Below are 20,899 nucleotides of genomic sequence, written 5' to 3'. Positions count from 1 at the left end.
TGAAATATTAATGCGAAGATATCACTTCCTTGTGGAAAAAAGGGCAACCTTCTTACATCTATTATGTATATCATAATTGACATGTGGCCAGACTGGCATTTAGGTGTGTGTGCAGTTTATCGTATAGTAAGGCAGTGTGTACTCGCAGTAAAGCTCAGCATGGGTACGGCACAGAGTGAAAGCTTTGATAACCTAAAGTGACAGTTTTCATTCCTTTGCTCACAGCTGCCATCTTAGCTATGCCTCAGTGCTCTGGCGCTACACCCCCACTCCCGCCAAAAGACAGCTTGAATGGATGCAAGCTTTTCATATAGCGCACGACAAGTCAAGACAAGGCGTACCACTGGGGGGAGAGGGAGGGAGAGGACACAAGACAGAGCTGGGAGCATTTTAAACATAGTGGCTTACTGTAGTATGCAGGTCAACACACATTACGTAAACACAACCCCATTGCATCAGCGTGCAGTCAAAGAAACCGTGCAACTATAAATCATTTGGATGTGACTGGTCAATAGTGTAGCGAGAGACAGGTTTTCAGGAATTATGAGTTCAGATTGATTTCACCTAAATGACATGTGGTTAAAATCAATGTGGGTTTATGTTTAGAATTGAACATTGGGGGGCTTTATGGTCATATTGAAGCTGTCTCCATCAGTCCGTCAATGGCACAGCAATTCTGTGATAAAAAAAAGGTCATATATGACACGTATTTTAGGCATCTACAAAGATTAGTTAGTGTTGTGCTCCATCAACATTTATTACGTTTATGTTTTTTTTCAATTTCTCTTAAGCTGAGTGCCATGCTCCCCCATTGCCCACCACCATTCAAACTGTACTCCGCTCATACAACCTACTAGAGCTGGGTATCAATAAAAACAGTTCCATATTAGAACTGGTTCCAAAATTACAATCCCAAAGGAAATTTTGATTCTGCTCATCAGTTCTTACACAAACTTCACTCACACTAGTGTCATAACAAACATTCAAACACCATCATATTACATGTCTAAAATGGGATATCTTTAGTTGTCATTAACCAATTTTAAGATGTCAATTCTACGCTTCCTTTTAATATAGAAGTTACACACCCCAACTCTCATCAGTGAACTCCAGCTGGAGTGAAGAAATGTTTAAATATTTACAGTAAAAGGAAAAGCAGCAAATCTTTACATTTTACATAAAAAATAACTATTATCAAAATATTTTACAATTAAATTGAAATAACCATGTGACCTGTTTTGACCTGAATTAAGAATCTTTAAGAACCGAAATCATTAAGCAGAATCAGACGCTGCATTTCTAACATCCATACGCAAACCCTACAACCTACACACATACACACACACTACCTTCATCCTGAAGAAGGTAATGCTGGTCAGTAGATCAACAGTGGACTTCAGATCTTGGAGACGCTCTGGGTTTCCTGCTGGGAAATTATCCTGGAGGAGGACAGACAGACAGACAAGAGAGGTAAATAACATGGTGAGAGGACATCTTGTTGAAAGCAGCCTTTTAACGTCACACACACCCTGCCACCCACCACATCACATCACTTAGGCCAAAACATTGAAATTGATTACAGAGCAACGCCCAGCAATCATAACGAAATGACTGTCTGTCTAATCGTTTAGTGGACAAGGGAGGTCTCTGCTGATGAAAACCTCTATTTCGGGGCCATGAAGTCATCAGGCAGTGCAGAGCACCGTGACGGGGAGCATATAAAGCCCTGACAGCCCTGAGGAAAGGCATCACTGCCCCATACATTATCCTACTTCTCCTACTCTCTCAGTTCTCTAATAAAATGTTGCCTGTTTTCTATCCCTCCTCTACCTTGTCAATAAATGCACAACGGAGATTCAGGAAATAAGCCATATCTTCACAGCAGCCTGTCAGCTTGAAAGCACAAGGTCTATCTGAGATCAAAGCCAATCAGTGGAAGTAAAACTCACCTGACATCTTTTGGACACAAGCAGCGAACAGGTTTTTATTGGCTTGATAAATGATTCAAGACCACCGGTTTTCAAAGAAGCACAAAACACAACACGGACAATGGAGTTTTGAAGAGTGATTGTTCAACATAACTTGAAAACAGGTCTCGAAAGTAAAAAGGCAACCAAAAAAAAAAAAAAATGCGGTTAGCTTTTAAAGGGATAATTCAGATTATTTGAAGTGGGATTGCAGGAGGTATTTATCAAAAGTGTCAGTTACAGTAGATGGCAGTCGACCAGAAGCAGAGAGGGGCAGCATGGAAGCTAAGCAATGAACTTCTGTGGACAGGGTCAACAACAGCAACCACTTCAAAAAGAAAAACAGTATCGGTTTCAGTGTATGCTATACTTTGTTATTTCCACTGCTTTACTTTGCCATTAGACAGCATTTTCTGATAGGAAACCCCCATAATACAAGCCTCAGCAATTTTACCTCGCAGTCTACCCCTGTCACCATCTATTGAGTGTGGTTGGTTTGAAGAGATGGATATTTGGCTTGTATAATGGTGTAAAAGTCTGTCTGATGGCAAAGTACAGAGAGGAAAATAGTCTAAATATAGCATAAACTACATACATACGATATACAGCAGTTCATTGCTCTCTGCTTCTCCCACCATCTACTGTTGTTTAAACACTGACTTTCAATACGTACCTCATACAATCCAACGCCAAATAATCTGAACTATTCCTAATGCTTTACGGACAGTGAGCTGTCCATTGAAAGCTTACAGTACATTTCTCTATAGGCTCATGATTAATAGCAACAATCTAGTTTGGAAGTGAAAGTGTCATCCCCCAGTACAGAAAAACTAAACAGCCTGCAGGCAAACAAGCTTGACACACATCCTGCACACGAAAATGTGGACCAGTTATACTATATTTTACTGCTGATGGGAAAAAATGATGGGAAGAAAATCAGCTTTGAGCTGTTTTTTTGCCTCAGACTCAACTGCAGTTTGCATCACTGCCTTTCATATAAACAATATATGTAGTTAGTAGTATTTCATCATTTGTTTCTAGCTGAAAGATTGCATTCAGTTTAAATTTTAAAATATGTTTAAGAAGCTCGAGCATCTTGTCTCGTCTCCCAGCATAAATCTTTTACTATGAATCCTTCAGTTACAGACAAAGAAAAAATCTTTTCCAGCTATTGAAACACCACCACCACCACCAGTGTCAGTCACAGCATCCATAAACGGCATCGGTCAGTACCGTTACTCCACTGAACCACACATGTATGTAGCCTTCAGGAATAAGTGAAAGTATCTGTCCATCTGAAACATGGATCTTATAACTTGCACTGCAACCTTGAACGCTGCTATTTGTACACCTCCTGAAATCCTTCTGCTGGAACATTTACAACAACACTTCAAAATGTGTTTTATCTGTTTGTTTTGGGGTGTCAGAACAGCAACTGTTATAGAGTGAAACTAATTAAGACTGCGGCGTGATTTTGTTGCTAAAAAGTAAGTCTGAAAAATAAAGACAGCTAATCCCACTCAGGTCCCTGCATTCCTCAAGTAATGTCAAACTAATCTGTGCTTTCTTGCTTTTCCAATAGAGGCATTAACACCTTTATCTAGGAGAGCAAAATCACCCATGAAAGAGCTGAAATTGCAGAGAAAAGAAAAACCGAGCAATTTTCACTTCTGTCAGTCTGCCTTTCAGTGATAGCAAGGGTCTGATCCACTGAGTCCACTGGGTTTGAATTTAAATGATTAATTCAAACTGCAAACACAATAAAATTTTTATATTCTATACATTTAAATGGAAAAAATGCTTCATAGTTTGGCATTTTAAATATTTTAATTAGTGTGTTTTTTTACATCAAAAGGTAATCTAGCTGTGTAATTACAGTGATTGAAATCAAGTAAAGTCAAGTGCTCATTGACACTTATTACGGTTGCTGCAAAGGAGGTAGGAGGGCTCCTCACAAAATCCACACGTCTATATTCAAAATGTTATGATCTCAGCTAGCAATCTAATTTGGTATTTCATAACCTGTTTTGATTGCAGATGGCAAGGGTGCACAGAAATGCATTCATTATTGACTGCATCTGAGTAAAGCACAGAGCAACTGAATGGAATTAATCTGAATTATAATCACAGCTTCAGGCGGGAAACCAAGTTTGTGATGCTTAACTGGCTTAAAAAACAGCATGCGGTTTTGAACCCGTAGCACATTACTAACAAAACTCAGTATTGCTGACCACCATGCAAAAATGATTAATACAGTGGCTTACTTTAAAATTAGTTACAGCGGTGTGAAGAAGTCTACCTCAAACAGCCACTATGTCTGAATACACAAAGATGAAACTCCAAAAATGAGAAACTCCAACTTCATCAGCAGAAAAACAAAGGAGACTGAAGCAGATTTATTGCCCAGAAGCAGGCAAGCATAATAAAAAAGCAAAGCATCCATCTCTGAGCCAAAAGTAGAGACAACATCAGCGCTGCTTTCCAAAGATGACAGAAAGTCCATTATGAGATGGGACGAAGAGTGAGTGATGCTGATGAGCTTTTACTTCTTTGTTCTGTGGTCTTTGTTCTGGTCTACATTGAATATTATGTTGGGCCGGTGCCCGCACTGAGTGCAAAACTGAGTGCAAAGCAGTGACTGCTTATCATCAAAACTAAAAAAAAGGTCAGCACATTTCCTTATTGTATATTCTGTATATGTTTATATACTGTATAATGCAAAGGAGCAATATGAAACAACTGTTAATCCAAAAATTATTGCTGCAGTCCAAGTAGCGAGTTAGAGCCATACACAGTATATTAAATAAGTTGAAATCATATTTAATATACAGTCTGGGGTTGAAGTAAGTTTTTCCCCCCAGCCTGCTCAGACAGCCTGCAGAAACACTACAGAAGCACAAGATGCTTGCATCAATTGTAACTGCATAATAAAAAGCAACAAGTCCTACACTGTAAAATGATTGGCTGTTTATAACTGTCAATTCAATGTAAAGCTAAGTCTGTTATCCCAAAAACAAAAGCCTGCTGTTCTGAAAACTGCTACTGCCAGTCAGACCCCATTAACATATTGCTCAATTTAACTGTTATAAACATCTACGTCATAAACAGACTCATATGACAAACATTAAGCAATGCTACTAAACATGAAACAGGCAAACAAAAACACAAGTTACGGGCCTTAATAGAAAATTCAAATGACAATGTAGTATCATCAGAGAAGTAAGTATTTCAGCCATTTTCCTCTGACATATTTTGGTGATTTTATGATTTAATATGGTAAATATATTACAGATTTCTCCTTGAAGACAAATGTTGGTGTATACTAGGGCCTGACAGATACAAGATCTTTGAGCCAATATAGGGCAGTAAAAAAAAATCTGACACCAATAAATCGGCCAGTATTCTCTATACAACATAATATCGGCCAAACAATAAATGAGTTGGGTCCTCGTGTATATTATAGCCTGCACAGGTACATGATTACCATGTATGAATATCATGTCTCTTGGGTGATGTAACATTGGGTTGAAATTCAAAATCTGAATGGACGATTGAAACTGTAATTTTTATTCTCTGCAGATTTCAGAGGGAGCATAAGGGCTAAAAGAAAATTTGCTAGTCAAACACCGGGCAGTCCAGGTAATCATGTGGAAAAAGAGATCAGAGGCTGTCAGGCACTGACGAGCACTGGACCTCAAACTGCCACAGGAACACTGCCCGGGTCACCCTGTTCTCTGACCATGTTGAGTGAAGGCATACGCCACAGAGTCTATCTCTGTGTGTGGATTTTGGGTATATGTTTGAGATGTTTTGTTAAAAAAGGAGCATCTCTTATGGTCCACATGAAGCATTTTACTTCCTCTGCTGTTGCAAGTGTCTCATCGTTTTAGGCAGAAAAGAACTCTTGTAAATCACTTATGAACAATGAATACCAGTGTTTTCTTCTTTTTAGTTTTGGAGCAGAACTTTTAAGTTCTGTGCCCTTTCATGAACTTCAAGAATTTCTTTTTTTTTCCCCATCAGTGTTGGCACAGAGGTTTCTTATCTTCTGCACTCTGAAAGGTGATACCAGCTTGTCTCTCGTGCTTGGCTTTTTACAATGTCTGTCATAAATTTCAAAGGGCTACCTCTGGATTATGCAGGTTTTGCTCTGCAAAGAGCAAGATTATCCCAAATACTTGCAACTATGCAGACTCAGCTTTGCTCTCTAAACATCTTCTTCCTCTAGAAACTATGAAATGATATTTGACGGCCATGTGAGGATGACAGAGACTGGTTGTGTGCTATAGGAGACTGTGATACTGTGAAATATAAATGCAACACTTTTGTTTTTGCTCCCATTTTTCATGAGTTGAAGTAATGGATCCAAGACTTCTACTATACACACAAAAGGTCAATTTCTCTCCAATTTTACTCACAAATTAGTTCAAATTAGTGAAGTAAATAAACTATTTGTTTTCACTTAAAAAGTTACTGCCTGAGCTGTCTTAAAGTTTTAACTTGAATGAATGAAACAAAACAAATAAATGTTTTTAGTCAACCGTGATGTCGTACAGACGCACAGAAAGTTTTTTTTTATCATATATGTTTTCTTCAGACTATAAAAAAGAAGGATCTCAGGAGACATAAACAATGAATGCTGGGAAGTTGGTTAATATGCTGATCATGTTTCTTTAGAAACTTAATTTAATGAGTTGTTCTGTTTAGGACATTTATTCAACTAATTTCAAGTCCAAAGACTTCAAGTTTGGAGAACTCATATTTATAAGTTCTGAAAGCAGACATTTTGAGTTTAATTCACTTGAATAAATAAAATTTGTACATTTGTACATTTAAGTTAATGAGAAAAGATAGTTGATTCCGCTAAATACCTGTATGATTTTTTGTTTGTTTGTTTGTTTGTCTTAAAGTTGATCACGTCTCCTATGCCAAGATAATCCGTCCTCTGACAGCTGCGGCATATAGAGATGCTGATTAAACACCATGATTGTTGCATAGGTGAGCAGTGGACTGGTCACAATAAAAGGCCACTCTAAAATGGACACTTTTATCTTGAAAAATGGCATTTCACATAGGGCCACAGACACCTTAGATGCACGTGCTCACTAGCACAGGTTTTAACAATTCAGCGAACAAAATCAGAGAGAGCACAGAAGAAGTCGTAGATCTTTGTTGACTGTATGTCTTGCTGGTATTGGTGATATTATCCACAATGTATGTTTTGTTACTGTGATGCTTCAACAGTATGCTGCAAGAGCAGCTCAGTATGACATAATATGACATATTCCTGCTGTACAGAGCTACAGGTACAGTGTGGAGCAACAATTTTACTCTCTGTTGTTTTTTTTTTTACTGGAGGAGTAGCAGGAACTACTGCACCGTGGAAAGCAACAAGCCAGCTGTTTGCATTAAGTAACCGTTTCTCTGAAGACCCGCTGTAATACAGCACCGAGTTCCATTTTAGGAGAATAGTGCACAACTCCCAGGGGTGCTTACTGAACAAACAGCACTTTATATCAAACTGTCCAAACTAAGCCAACAGCCCAAATCCCTCACAGCACGCTCTGAATACTTAGATTTTTATGCGTGACCCGGGGAAACCTGCAAATCCCAGCTGGGACATACTGGCTATACAAGGTGTCGCTGTGTATCAGGGCTGTTCGAGTAAAGTTTAAAGGGAAGAAACGCATATGTAGCAAAATGCAGAGTGGCAGCTGCACCCCGGCTCCCTCTCTGCTGATTCAAGCCCTCTGTTTTACAAAAGCAAACTCAATCTCTCTCTCAGAATATCATTATAGGGAAATCCATACGGTGAACGGGTGGAGTAGCCAGATCTGAATCTTATTACTGTCCAGCAGTGGCAGGCCGGCTCAGTGGGACGGCTTGAGAGAGTGAAAGAGAGAGTATGAACTGTTTGTGTGTGTGTATGTGTGTGTGTGTGTGTGTGTGTGTGTGTGTGTGTGTGTGTGTGTGTGTGTGTGTGTGTGTGTGTGTGCGCGCGTGAACCACTGGTCTGTGGCAGGCTTGACAAGGGAGCAGCAGGGCAGTGCTGGCAGGTGAAGCCAATGTGATATTCTGTGACTGCTCTCAGTGAACGTGTCATCGCCAGACAGCCAGGCCATCTGAAAATAAAAGAGGCCATCTCTCCTTCACTTAACCCTCTCCCTCTGTCTCTGCCACCCACTTGCCATGCTGCCTTTCATCCTTCATCTGTTTCTCCTCTCCCTCTGAATCCATCCCTCTTTCCCCTCTAACTCTGTCCCTCTTTTTGTCCAAATCCCGTCTCCTCCAACTCACTCTCTCTGCTTGTTTCATCAAAATCCTCCTTATCCCTCCCTTGTTATTTGCAACTTCATTCTGTCTTTCTTGAAGTCCTCTCTGTCTCTGTCTTGCTGTCCTTGTCTCATCTTCTCTTTTTTCCCTTTGTAGACAGACGGCAGGATGCGCTGCTATCAGGGTGTGTCCCTGTAATCACATGTGGTTTCACACAGCAACCCGTGGCGAAGAACAGGGGAGCTAAAGCAATCACCCACTCAATGACACATTGGCTTTTGTGTCACATTAAAGGTGAGACAGTCATCTTTCAGTTATAGTTCACTGTGTCCTGCCACCAGCCGGGGGAGACGTGTGGACATATGTGTGTGTGTATGGATGCTCAGGTGCACACCTGTGAGTGAGCAGCAATGTGGATTTCTGCACATTTGGGTGCAAAGGTGTGGGTTTGTGTGTTCCTGTGTGCATGTCTGCGTTATGTACCTGCATGTGAGAGTATGGCACAGGGTCAGGAGAATGAGTGTGTGACTGTGTTTGTGATGTGTGGTGTCTAACAGGATTAGCTCTCCTGGGATTGTTCTGGAAGACTTTGTACTCTATGTCAGGGCTTCAGCCTGACTAAGTAGAATACAGCACCACTTTTTCTGACCTGCGAGTGGCAGATCAGATTAAAGATGAATTTCTGATTCAGCTTTCTTCGTTTTAACTGTTTTGGGATGTTTAATCTATGGATCGACTATGTTGGATTGGCACCTTTTATCAAATTTTTGGGTTATGGTAGGGGAACAATGTTTTTGATTGTTCTTTTAAATCAACCAATCATGGCTGTGTTGATTCACAATTTTTGCTAAAGCTTGATGTTGCTAAACCTATATATAACCTATACCAAATGCTGACTCTTAACCAGCCAGTAAGGGCCGAAGTCATCAACAACAACAGTCAAGTCTAAACAAGGCATACCTACCGGCAGTTTTGGGGAGAAACTAGTTACAACTAGGGATGGTAAATGTAATTAAATTACAAAATAAATGTGATGTAATGTATTACAGAGAAAAAAAATATCTATTTAAATTAAAGTAACTCATCAAAATGTTGGTGATTATAAAGGGAATATTGTTTTCAGGTTGTAGAGGTACACCTAGATGTCATTATTTGTATCTGTATCTGTTCAACCAACAAAATTATCTGTCCCTATATTTAATCAGATAGGAGACCAGAAGTGGGTGTGGTTTGTAGTCATGTTAAATCAGGCAGATGATTAATTTTCTAAACTAATATCCTACCTACTTACGAATAAAAATTATTTAATACTGGTATATAATTATTTATGAAATGTATTGTCACATCCTTACACTGTTCTCTCTCTTTTTATTTCTAATTATGGCATAATTGAAGTCCACCACCACCTCCCCATTAACTGGGTGAAACTGAAAATAATATTTTACCAGTCTAAAGATTCTGTTGTGTACTGGAAACAGAAAAGAGAATAATCTTGGTGCATTAAATCACTGATTGATCAAGGTAGATGCAACCTTTTTTTCAGCAATGCCAAGGTAATCATGGAGCTGACAAGCAGCTTTGAATTGAAGAAATATCGGTTTCCATCACATTATTTGTGCTTTCCTGATGATTCAGATTAGGGTGTATTCCTATCAGGTTAGTGAAACTCTGCACTCTGTTGATTCTACTCTGTTGTAGTATGCTACAGAAATATGCAGGCAGAATATAACTATCACTGAGGCAATAACATCAAAAAGTGCAAAGCAACATGTCATGAAAGGCATGTCAAATGGCAGAGCTTCCCATACACAGACAACATGTTGCGTACTGAGGCATCAAATGGTGACAGTCAACGGTTTACATCAAATACAGACACAGTATAGATGTAGCAGCTCGACCAGAAAATTCTTTATATACAGCAGCACAGTGAAGCATGAAAACAGATGTTGCCATCTGCTTATCATTCGGTGACAATCACCAAACTAATGGCCATGAAGAATGAACCTAAAACAGACAACAAATGTGCCTACAAGTACAATCAACTCAGTGGGGTATGAAATGTCATAACACCTGTTTACATGGAAAATGTATTTCCCCAGCAAACACGGTAAAAATATTGTAAAATACATTTCACAAAATCATTCAATTTCAACATGTAAGACTTCAGAAATGAAATCTGATTGTGACTTGCACAGAGATAATGTTTGTTGCAGCACCATTTTTTTTTAGATTGTATTAATTTGTACAGGTAACAATGAGTATATAATGCAATTTGCCATATGGTTGAAAAAAATGGTAATTGACTAATGATTATGTATAGTTATCAGCTTCGGCTGCTCCATCTCGCCTTATTGCTGCAGGGAGTTTAGCTGTTCCTCCTTCTCTCCACTCCCCTCTGTGCACCGCTTTAGATTTTGCTGCAGTATGTACGGGTGAGTAATGAGCAGTTAATGATGAAGCCTCTGACTTTGAATACTACAGCTTAACTACCAAAATGACTCTTCAGTTGAATAAAACGTGCACAACAGGAGGCACACATGATAGTCTTATTAATGTGATGCACACTCCAGGATGTAGCTGTTCTAAATTCTTTTGAAACAACACGATGTTTGTTTTTTATATTAGTGAAAGTGAACAATAAATCAATCTGTAGATGTTATACCCTTCATATAGAAAGATAAGAGTACATAGCTGAGTATACAGATGTTTACAAGGTGTCCATTCCCCTAAATCCATGAACCACCATGGCAGACAGAGGGCTGGACACTCTTGACAGGGTCTATTTATTGGACCATGAGGATCACTATTTCTTGAGACGCTGATGGACCTCTTGACACCGCAGGCTGATTATTGATATTTATGTGCTTGGCTACACCACCGGCTACAGTCTGCTGAAAACTGCAAAAGCACTTCATTGTCATTTATCATTCTGTTCAATTTAAATGAAATTTGATTCAGTCGTTTCTGTTTTTGTTGAACAACAATGTATGACCTGAGATCTGTCTGTGTTTATATGTATTGATCTGTAATTTCTGCTCTTCTAAATCACACGAGTCTTCCTTCATTATAAAAGGGACAGTTCACCACAAAATCAAAAATACATATTTTTCTTCTTACCCATAGTGTTATTTATCCAGCTTGTTGTTCAGAGATATTGCCAGTAGAGATGTCTGCCTTCTCTAAGTCTAATGGGACAAAATGGCACTCAAAGCACAAAAAATACATTTGCCTCAACAGCAATGTGTCTTTCCAGAAATTATGACCCAATTACTCAAGATAATCCACAGAACCTGTTTCTAAGAAAGTACTTCCTACGTGAAACTGCTCAACAAGGTCTGTGGATTATCTTGAGTAATCAGGTCATGATTTCTGGAAAGAGATACTTTTTTAAATGTTTTTTTGGCACTTTGAGCAACACAAGCCCAGTGCCATTTAGCCTCATTATACTAGGCAGACATCTCTATGGCCAATATCTCTAGACCTCAGCAACTCACACCAGAACAATCTAGATGAATGAATAGCACTACAGATAAGGGGAAAAATATGCATGTTTAATTTTTTGCTGAACTGTCCCTTTAAAGTTTTCAAACATATATACATTATGTTGTTAATACTATGGGGATATGAGTGTGCCTCATGTGGCATTATCAAATGTCATGTGACATCATCAGATCTAGAATGACATTTACCTCGTCTTAATCCTGATATTTAGCAGAACACCTTTACACCTGACATTAACATGCATCCTGAGTATGATTGAACTGTGTGATTCAAATATGGCAAACAGCCCTAGAAGACACAACTGTATCAAAGAAAAAAGAGAATCCAGTCAAATAATCACATTTGGAGGGTGGCGGACACACATTTGGCATTAACATCAAAGTGTAAATGGACTGCTGCTCCAAGCCAGTTACAGTTAGCACACAGTGAAAAGTACATGGTGTGGAATAATCCTTGAAACCTACACTTTTATCAGAGGTACAGTCAGATTTGAAGGATGGAAAATACCAAATAGAGCGTACTAAATGGCAATCTGCATTTTCAAAGAAAATGTGAATTTCTCCTGCAGTGTGTAACACAGAGAAACGGTATCCAGTGAAAATACCATCTTTCTGCATAATGTTAATATGGAATTATCCTCCTTTTGATGAGACAAACATGAACATGATTTTAACACACACCACATGCAAAAAGATCATACATACCCGATATTTCGAGAGGTCGATCCTCAGTGAGTTATGCAGCTGGTCCAGTAATTTGACAAATTTCTCCCTCTGTCAGGATGAGAATACCATAATTCAGTCCAGAGTGGCACCACACCCAAAGCATTGTGTCGAAAAATTTATAACACTGCGTGGTCGGTAGCATTGCTATGCCGGCAGTGATTCATTTTTACTTCCTGGAACAAAATTTAGTGGTTTAGCTCCAGCGCCAGACTTGGCTTTCTGCCTGGAAATATTATTTGATGCCTTACAACATTAGCTTATTAAAGGCTCAATCGGAAAGCACTGGCAACCTCTGAGATTTTGTTGATTTCAAGTACACATACTTGCTTTAGACAAAGAACTCTAAATGAGACTGATGACGAAAATGTCAAGGGTCCAATAGCAGACTATCAGACAGCAATAGATGTTACTAACAGTTAGTCTGACTGGAGGCAATAGATAACCCCTCCTTTGTATTTAACACTACAATGCTATATACAATATCACTGCTGTAACGTCTGCTGGTGTCGGACTACAGGACAATAATAGGTGCACTAACCCCAAAGTTAGATGCAGCAAATCGGTCAGATGCAGAGGCAGTGGTTGTGGTGGTGGTGGTGGTGTGGGCGAAGTACGCATTGATATTAGCGAGCAGGTTGCTCATCACTGCTGGCACACCAGGACACATGTATTTGGCGGACAGACAGGAGAAGTGCCTGCAGAGGAGAAAAAACAGCTGTCATTTTATGTAGCAAAAACGGTGGGGCTGTTGACATTTTAGGTAAACATAGAGGTCATTTTTCCACCAAGGATTAACACACAATCAATCAAAAAGACAATTCAGCTACGTTCATATTACAAGTCTTAGTGCTCAATAAAGATTAATTGCAGAGATATGATTTTTTTTTGTTAGGCTCATATTTTTTTAAATGTGGCCAATATCAGATTCCAGTGTGATCTCGTCATAATCCTGAACTGATCCGCATGCACAAAAGAACAATAACAAACACTTCACATGCAGTATGCATACAAAAGTAAACACTGAGACCACTGAAGAAGAGGTCTTCACAGGTCCTAAAATTTAGGCCCACACCCAAAAAGACCCAGAAATGTAGTACGTGGAACCGAACTGACCCATCTATTAATTGAAATCTCATGAAGAACCAACAAATGCCAGAGCCCGAAAGTCTGGACCCAATGTTGGGCCTGAAAATAGCGACAGAGAGTCTCAGACTCAATCGGCACCAATCTCACTGTCTGATATTAACAAGTACCTGGGATCTGTGGAAATATAACAGGACCCAATGTCCAAGGTCGATTCTGGGGTCCTAGGGTTTGGGTCAACTTGTGAAGATCTCTGCGCTGAAGCCTGCATTTATGGTTTCATGTATAATCTGCTGTCCAGTGGAAGCCAGTGAATTTGTGAGCAGATGATAGCGAGGACGGGGAGAGGAGAGACAGATTTTTAATTGTGGCTTCCTATGGAGCAACGGCTGCTTCTTCTGTACAGATTGTGACTTTAATGGCTTCATAGACAAAGCTTTTATTCAAAATTTCAGGATGTAATGGGCTACTTTGATGTTTTTGGGGGGAATTTTTCCTTAAAGGAGGTATCACACACCCCCTGCCCCAAAAAATAAAAAAAAAATCCAACCTGTATCTAATCTTGAACCGCATATTAAAGTGGCCAAAATCAGAATTGAAAGGAAAAGATTAGATCCCATGTGACTCTACTACTCACACTGTCATAAAAACAAAACACCTGAGTCATATATGAGAAAAAAAAAAAAAGATTTTGGCCACATTTGCCTGCAGTCTGAACGTAGTTTTCCAGATATAAAAAAATATCAAGTAAAGCAAATCAGTTCACAGAAAACTTTGCCTTGAAATATACAGTAAAGGGCCCAAACATACCCCATACCTTTCTTATACTTCCCTGCAGTAACCAGGGTACAAAACAACACTGCAGCACAGTATCTCTTCATTATTTTCACCTTCTGACTGCTGAACAGAGAACATATTTTTAATGTTCCAAACAGTTACCTCTGGTGGAAGAGTTAGTGCATAAGTAGTTTGCTGCCCCGTTCTTGTAGTAAAACACTGTCTTTAATGACTATCACTAGCAAATGATGTCATAAATCACAGCTGTCTGACATAAATAAGGTTGCAAAGTAATAGAAGGAACAAGTGAGTTTGATAGTAAACTACAGGATTGTGTAGGGGCTGAGATACAATCACATCTTGAGGAACGGGAGAGAGAAAACTTGTTTGTTTCATTCTGCAACAAATACAGCTGAGATAAACTCAAGCATAGTGTGCACGCTTTTCCACTGAGGTGAATCCACATACATCAATCCAGCACAAACTAGATCTTTCTATGCTGTGCAGTAAAGTCATAGAAGTCATCTTTCCCTTGGGAGGGACTCAGGCGGGGGCTTTAGCTGTTGAAATCTTCTGTTTGAATAAATACCGTTTCCTTTTCTCCCGTCTCCTTTCACCTTTTTTAACTCACTGAACTTTAAACTACACACACATTGAGGGAGGCACATATACCGCCACTTCAGATTTGCGAAGATCTCTCCCTCTCTCTCCCTACATACACAGACACACACACACACACATCTCCAACAGCGCTACCCAGCAGTAATTAAGTGCTGGAGCCTGAGAGGCCTGGTTTGAGCAGGGATCTCTGCCTGGGTTAAGAGCATATGCTCATCTTAATACTTCATGCTGCTGCCTCACAAGCCATGTGGAATGCCTCCTACTGTACATTATAATTCACTGGTTCACTATTGTGAACATTGAGACTGGCTGCCATTTCCATACCCCTTCCGACAGCACAAAAAAATTCATGTTATTCTAGATAGTGTACCACATATAAAACTATATCTACAATAATCTGTATGTTTAATGCAGCAGGCAAAAATATATGTAAGGGCTCTTTTTCAGCCTCTGGCATCACCCATAGCAACCAAGCATCTGGATGCACTGGATGCTCATTACAGTAAACATGCCTGAGAGCTTAAAGCCTGATAAAGTAGGCTGAGCTTTATAAATATAGCATCATAATGCTTATTTCCAAATCTATGGAAAAACAGATTTTACTACAATCTGCTAAATTCTGTATCAACAAAACTCATTTTACCTTTACCCTAGATTACATATAATCTCACTTTAAAGATTTATATTGCACTCAATTAATAGAAATGCAACCTTTTGGTTTTTGCTCACATTTTTGTGAGTTGAAGAAATAAATCTTCTAAAGACTTCATCTGCGCATGCAAAAGGTTTGTTTTAATCCAAATTTGTTCACAAATTTGTCAAAATACGTGTTAGCGTGCTCTTGTCCTTGCCAAGATAATCCATTCACCTGACAGGTGTGGCATAAAGAGATGCTGATTAAACAGCATGATTATTTCACAGGTGTGCCTTGGAATGGAAATAACCATGGGTTTGCAAAAGCCTCTGCAAATCTGTTCTTATTTCAAGATATGTACATGCATTTATCCACACATACATGCATTCACACACACGCAACCACTTGACTCCTGTGGCTAAAGTATGAGTGAGACTAAGTCACACCAAAAAAAAAAAACCTCCACCAAATCAAATGATGCCTGCCGCAAGGCTCCATGACAAAATTTTCGTGAGTCATGGTAGGGCCACGGCTAAAGTATAGGGAGCAGGCAAACCATCACCAATGAAAATTTAACTCTGCTTACAGCTACAGTACAGAGGGCTGGTCTTACTCGCACCACTGAAATAAGGACTCCACTGAGATCAACGATGCCTCCCATAAGAGTCTGTGAGAAACAGTTCATGAGATATGAAAGGGGGCTGAAGTGTAGGCCCTGTTTTTGCCAGTTGTCTTAAGCAGTTATTCAGCTGTCCTTTGGCTCATGGCCAATCTTTCCACTAAATCTTGTGCAAGTCTGTGAATCCATTTTGAAGTTAAGCACTTCTTTGGGATAGGTCACTCCCATTGCCATGCCCCCTTTTAGCCAATTGGCATGAAGAAGAACAAGACACACCTTCACACACTAATTTGACCTCTCAGCCAAATTTCAGCTTCCTAGGGTGAAAACAGTGGCCACCAAAGGGTGGGGAATATTTGTGGACTGGCTGACCAGTCAAATGAGCTTCTGGTTGCAGCTAAAAAAGGACATTTATTAGGCAATGCTGAACTATGGCTACTCCTCTGACTCTAATGGGCCTACCCAATTTTCTTACCCAAATGCTAACCAATCACTTTTCATGTCTAACCCCAACCAACCCAATGAAAAAGGCAATCAGAGACAGAGTAGGGCAGGTCATGCCTTTGCCCTCGTGGAAAAAAAAATGGTATCTGTAGCCCTATGTGAAACAGTCATAGTTCACTGCCTAATAAATGTCTTTTTTCAAAATAAAACTGCACATTTTAGAGGATCATTTTATTGTGACCAGTCTCTATATCCCACACCTGTCTGTTGGATGGATTATCTTGGCAAAGGAGACATGCTCACTAACACAGATTTTTAACACATTTGTGCTCAAAATTTGAGTGCATAGCGAGTCTTAGATTTTATACTTCAACTCATCAAAAATGGGAGCAAAAGTTTCCTGAGTGTAGTATTTACATTTTCAGTTTAAGATATTGATATTAGTGGTTTGATGATCTAAATAAGTATTTTGTAATATATTACATAACATTAGAGGCAAAGTGTGTAATCGTGCTTTTCCATAAATATTTTCATATATCACAAGTTGGAGGTGACCATAAGTATATTCTGAAGGTGGGAAGAAGAACATATTGCACAGTGAGTCACTGCTTCATAAAGTCTGGGTGTTAGAAAAGGAGGCGAGTTATGTGGAGTAATGATTACAGATTGACTCCCCCTCCTGAGCACAACCCATGCACACACACGCGCGCGCACACTCACAAATAGAAGCACAAACATGTTCTCATCGGGAGGCCTATTTAATTACTCTGCTTTCAGCCTCCAAATTACCCAGGAGCGCTTGGGGTTAGAAGAGCAAAGAGAGTGAAGCAAAGAGAGCGATGATGGCATCCACTGAATTCCCATGGTGCTTTTAGAGCTGGATCTCCTGAGCCAGTTTTCAGGAGGAAGACGTCGCCTGTCCCAGTATTACCCTGTCTTGGTTGTTACCAGCAAATGAGATGTGCTTCACACATGCTCAAGTATCATTTTACAGTCTGAGATAGCTGGGAGAGATGAGAAAAAGATGACGAGAAACGGGGGTGGGAGGTAGGGAGTGGTGATAGAGTGAGATGAAGAGAAACGTAAATGAGGGAGGGGTATGTCGGGGGGTTGATGGGGTGGGGGGGCACAGGAGGGAGAGTGAGTTTTCCCAGCTGCTGTGATTTATGCAGCCATCACGTCAGGAGTGACTGGGAGTCAAGGTTCTATGATGAAGAAAACGGAAAGGTAGGGCCTTTCATAAATTTCAGATGAAGCATAATAAGCGCTGATATGAGAAACACCGAGCTTAGGCTGAGACTGAAGCATTTACTCCACCTGAAGATGCTGGAAAAAAGCCCACTGACTGCTTCACTTGTCTGCACTGAAATAACCTGACAGCCCCTCACATGCTGCAATACCCTGTCACACTGACACAACACCTAGCAACTCCACACCAGCAGCACCAAAACTATCCAATCTGTCAGCAACACTTATGTTACATACATGTTGTTGTTGTCGCAGTTCCATTCCTTATTTTTGTGCTAAATTAAGCTTTACAGGCCTCAACAGAAACCCAATGACATGTCTGCAATAAAGGGCCAATAATAAAGGTGCTGCTCTGGGATATAAAGGGAATTTTTCCATTGGCACTTTGGCCACACCAAGTCAAATGTGTCATGCTGATTTGCACTTCCATCACCAATGCGGCAAGCTGTGTCAAGTCACGGCTGAGATGGACAGTTTCTGGTGAGCCTTACACGCCTCCAAGTGGGGTGCATTGATGTCTCACTGACCGCAGCCAACTGGTGACAACCCCCTTTTTCCCCATCATACATGCATGTGTTGAGACTGAGCAGAGACAAAAAGGTTTTTAGAAGTGTCTCTGTGTTCAGCTCTCAGGACTTTTGTAGCTTCTAACTGAATCTCTGTGGTTTGAAGTCAGTTTCTCTCCTCCATTGCTGTTACTGCTGATGAAAACCAAGGAATTTCTGATTTTGTTGCTTCATAATAAAATAATGGGGAACTTTTATGGTAAAGAATGAATAGGAAATTAAGTGTTTATTTGCTGTTTTATAGCCTCTTGACTCAGCTAACCACATTAAAAGACACACCTTTAAGCAGGTAGCCCTGTTGTAATAGAGATGCAAATCCCTGTCATGCTGGGCTGACGTGCCAAGTGAAACAGAGTCAAGCCAAGCCAGTGCATGGGTTTGGAAAAGGGGTAAAAGAGTTTTAGTCATGATCACTAGGATCAGAAAAATGCAAAAATGAAGATGTTGGGGGAAACAGGCTAAAGTACTAACTAGTCATCCAAAGACCTGCTGAATGAACCACTGGTCTCATTTTGCTCCATTATATTAACATATCCATTGCAGAGTGAGTATTTTATGTTGCTAAAACTGTAAAAAAAAAAAAAATTAAAAAAAATAAAAATCAACAAATGACATCAAAACGATAAACACAACACAATTTCTCTGTGTTGCTTCATCTCAGGGATGCATGTGGCCAGATTTATGGACATGAAAGTACAAATGTGAGCTGCGCCTTTCATTCAATTTGCCAACACAATCTGTGTGTAATTAGCATCTGATTTAGTAAGGCAGCAGCTAATTACATAGTCAGCTACTGGGACTGCCCAACAGGCATATTTTGCAAGGGAGAGAGAGCTTAAAAGGTGCAGCTTGGTGAAGTGATTTGAGATTTTCAAACAGCAGCTCAGACTGAAATCATAATGTGGTGATGGTGCAGATGCTCATTTTCCTGGAACGACTGCAGTCCGGCTGGTCTTGCTGGGTGACCATCTCAAGGTTTGCTGCTGCACTTATTCTAATCCTTGCTCTTCCTTTTCCAGTGAGTGTATTTCTGTCACCTATTGTATACATATATGCAAGCTAAGTTGTACTGCTTTGTTATGGCAGATAGAGCATGTTTGCAAGGTTAAATGTTTACATTTAGACATTATTCAACATATTCTTTTATCACAAAATATATTGCAGACCAAGCCTTTTACCTTTTACAGGGTTCTCATTTTTAAAATGTGTCAGTGGAAACCCTTAGCATTAGCTTACATGAGCAATTCTTTACTTCTCTGTGGAATCAAAGACCTAGTGTTTCAAAAGTTACTGCCAATTTCAATGTGAAACGTGGAGTGCGAAAGTGGAAAGCTTGACAGATGGAGGATGAGGCTTAGCAAAGGGTCAATTATATGTCAGAGTCGCATCAGACATATTCCATGATTTACAAAACAAACTGACAACAGTATATAGAATGAAGAGGGGTCCAGATCAATCTAAGTTGGGTCTGAAGTGTCTATGATAAAACTGAGCAAGTTATTGACAAAAATTTTAAAATCTCTCTTAGCCGTTTTGAATTTTCTTTTGTGACTACAGATCATCAGTTTACCATGAGGAAAGGACAGTTGACACCTGAAGTGATCAGGACTTATTAAATCTGGCTATCAGTATCTGCTGTGTAAAGATAAAAAACACGTTACAGCGACCACTAGCGTGCTTGAAGATAAATACATGTAAGGTTAGCTGCGTGGTGCAGACTTCTGCAGTGATAACCGTTGCATCAACACTGCAGTGTAACATGGCACTGCATGACCTTGATCAATATTCAATGATTTTCATGTTTCAGGTGGTGTGTCTTTGTGTGTGCCAATGTGTGTGTGTGCGAGAAGGAAACAGAGACAGACATTTATGGATGGACAGGGTCACAGAGGATCAGAGAGACAGAGAGCGAGGGAAACGAGACTGTTTATGTGTGTCCATGATCAATGTGACCAAGGCAGGTTGGGAGTTTTTCCAGGAGACCAGCAATTAATCAATCAAACTTAGGAGCTCAATAGTCCTCCAAGCTCTGATTCTGCTGAGGAGACATCTTTACTACTTCTCTCTTCTACTCCTGCTCTCCTTCCCTCATCTCCTTCTCTCCTCCACTCTGCCGAATGAGACAATGACAGATTGGTGAGGTAAAAGGCCATAGATCAGGGTGGTACTAACGTCATAGCCTGATAGATGGACTCCACTCCGTATCTCATGGCGAACTCATCCACTATCTCCTGAGACACGTCGTCAAAGTAGACCTTCCACGCCTCGTCCCCTTTCACCTGCGGGATCTTCACTACCCCGCTGTTCTTCACCTCGGTCAGGTAGTGGAACAGGTTCTGTGAGTGGCACGAGAGATAAGACAGAACAGGTTCCAGTGATGAAGCACAGTGTCACAACAAGTAATAAAAGAGACGTTTCTGTGTGTGATGTACTGTATGCCA

The 20,899-nt window shown here is 40.0% G+C and overlaps 1 protein-coding gene across 2 annotated transcripts in view; it reads right to left on the bottom strand.

The window, feature by feature from the left end:
* The window catches only part of unc13c (unc-13 homolog C (C. elegans)), a 139,456-nt gene that overhangs the window by 64,724 nt on the left and 53,833 nt on the right, over positions 1–20,899 (bottom strand). For both annotated transcript variants that reach the window (XM_084720181.1, XM_084720178.1), the window contains 4 exons: positions 20,631–20,794; positions 13,005–13,161; positions 12,446–12,514; positions 1,350–1,439 (listed from right to left, as the gene is read on the bottom strand). In XM_084720181.1, coding sequence (XP_084576307.1) covers positions 1,350–1,439; positions 12,446–12,514; positions 13,005–13,161; positions 20,631–20,794 — 480 coding nt within the window. The remainder of the gene's footprint in view (positions 1–1,349; positions 1,440–12,445; positions 12,515–13,004; positions 13,162–20,630; positions 20,795–20,899) is intronic.

This window comes from Lutjanus erythropterus, chromosome 1 (genome assembly GCF_056507025.1).
Source record: "Lutjanus erythropterus isolate fLutEry1 chromosome 1, fLutEry1.hap2, whole genome shotgun sequence".
Lineage (NCBI taxonomy): Eukaryota > Metazoa > Chordata > Actinopteri > Lutjaniformes > Lutjanidae > Lutjanus > Lutjanus erythropterus.
The sequence above is the reverse complement of the archived record's forward strand: the minus strand, read 5'-3'. Positions and strand labels throughout refer to the sequence as shown.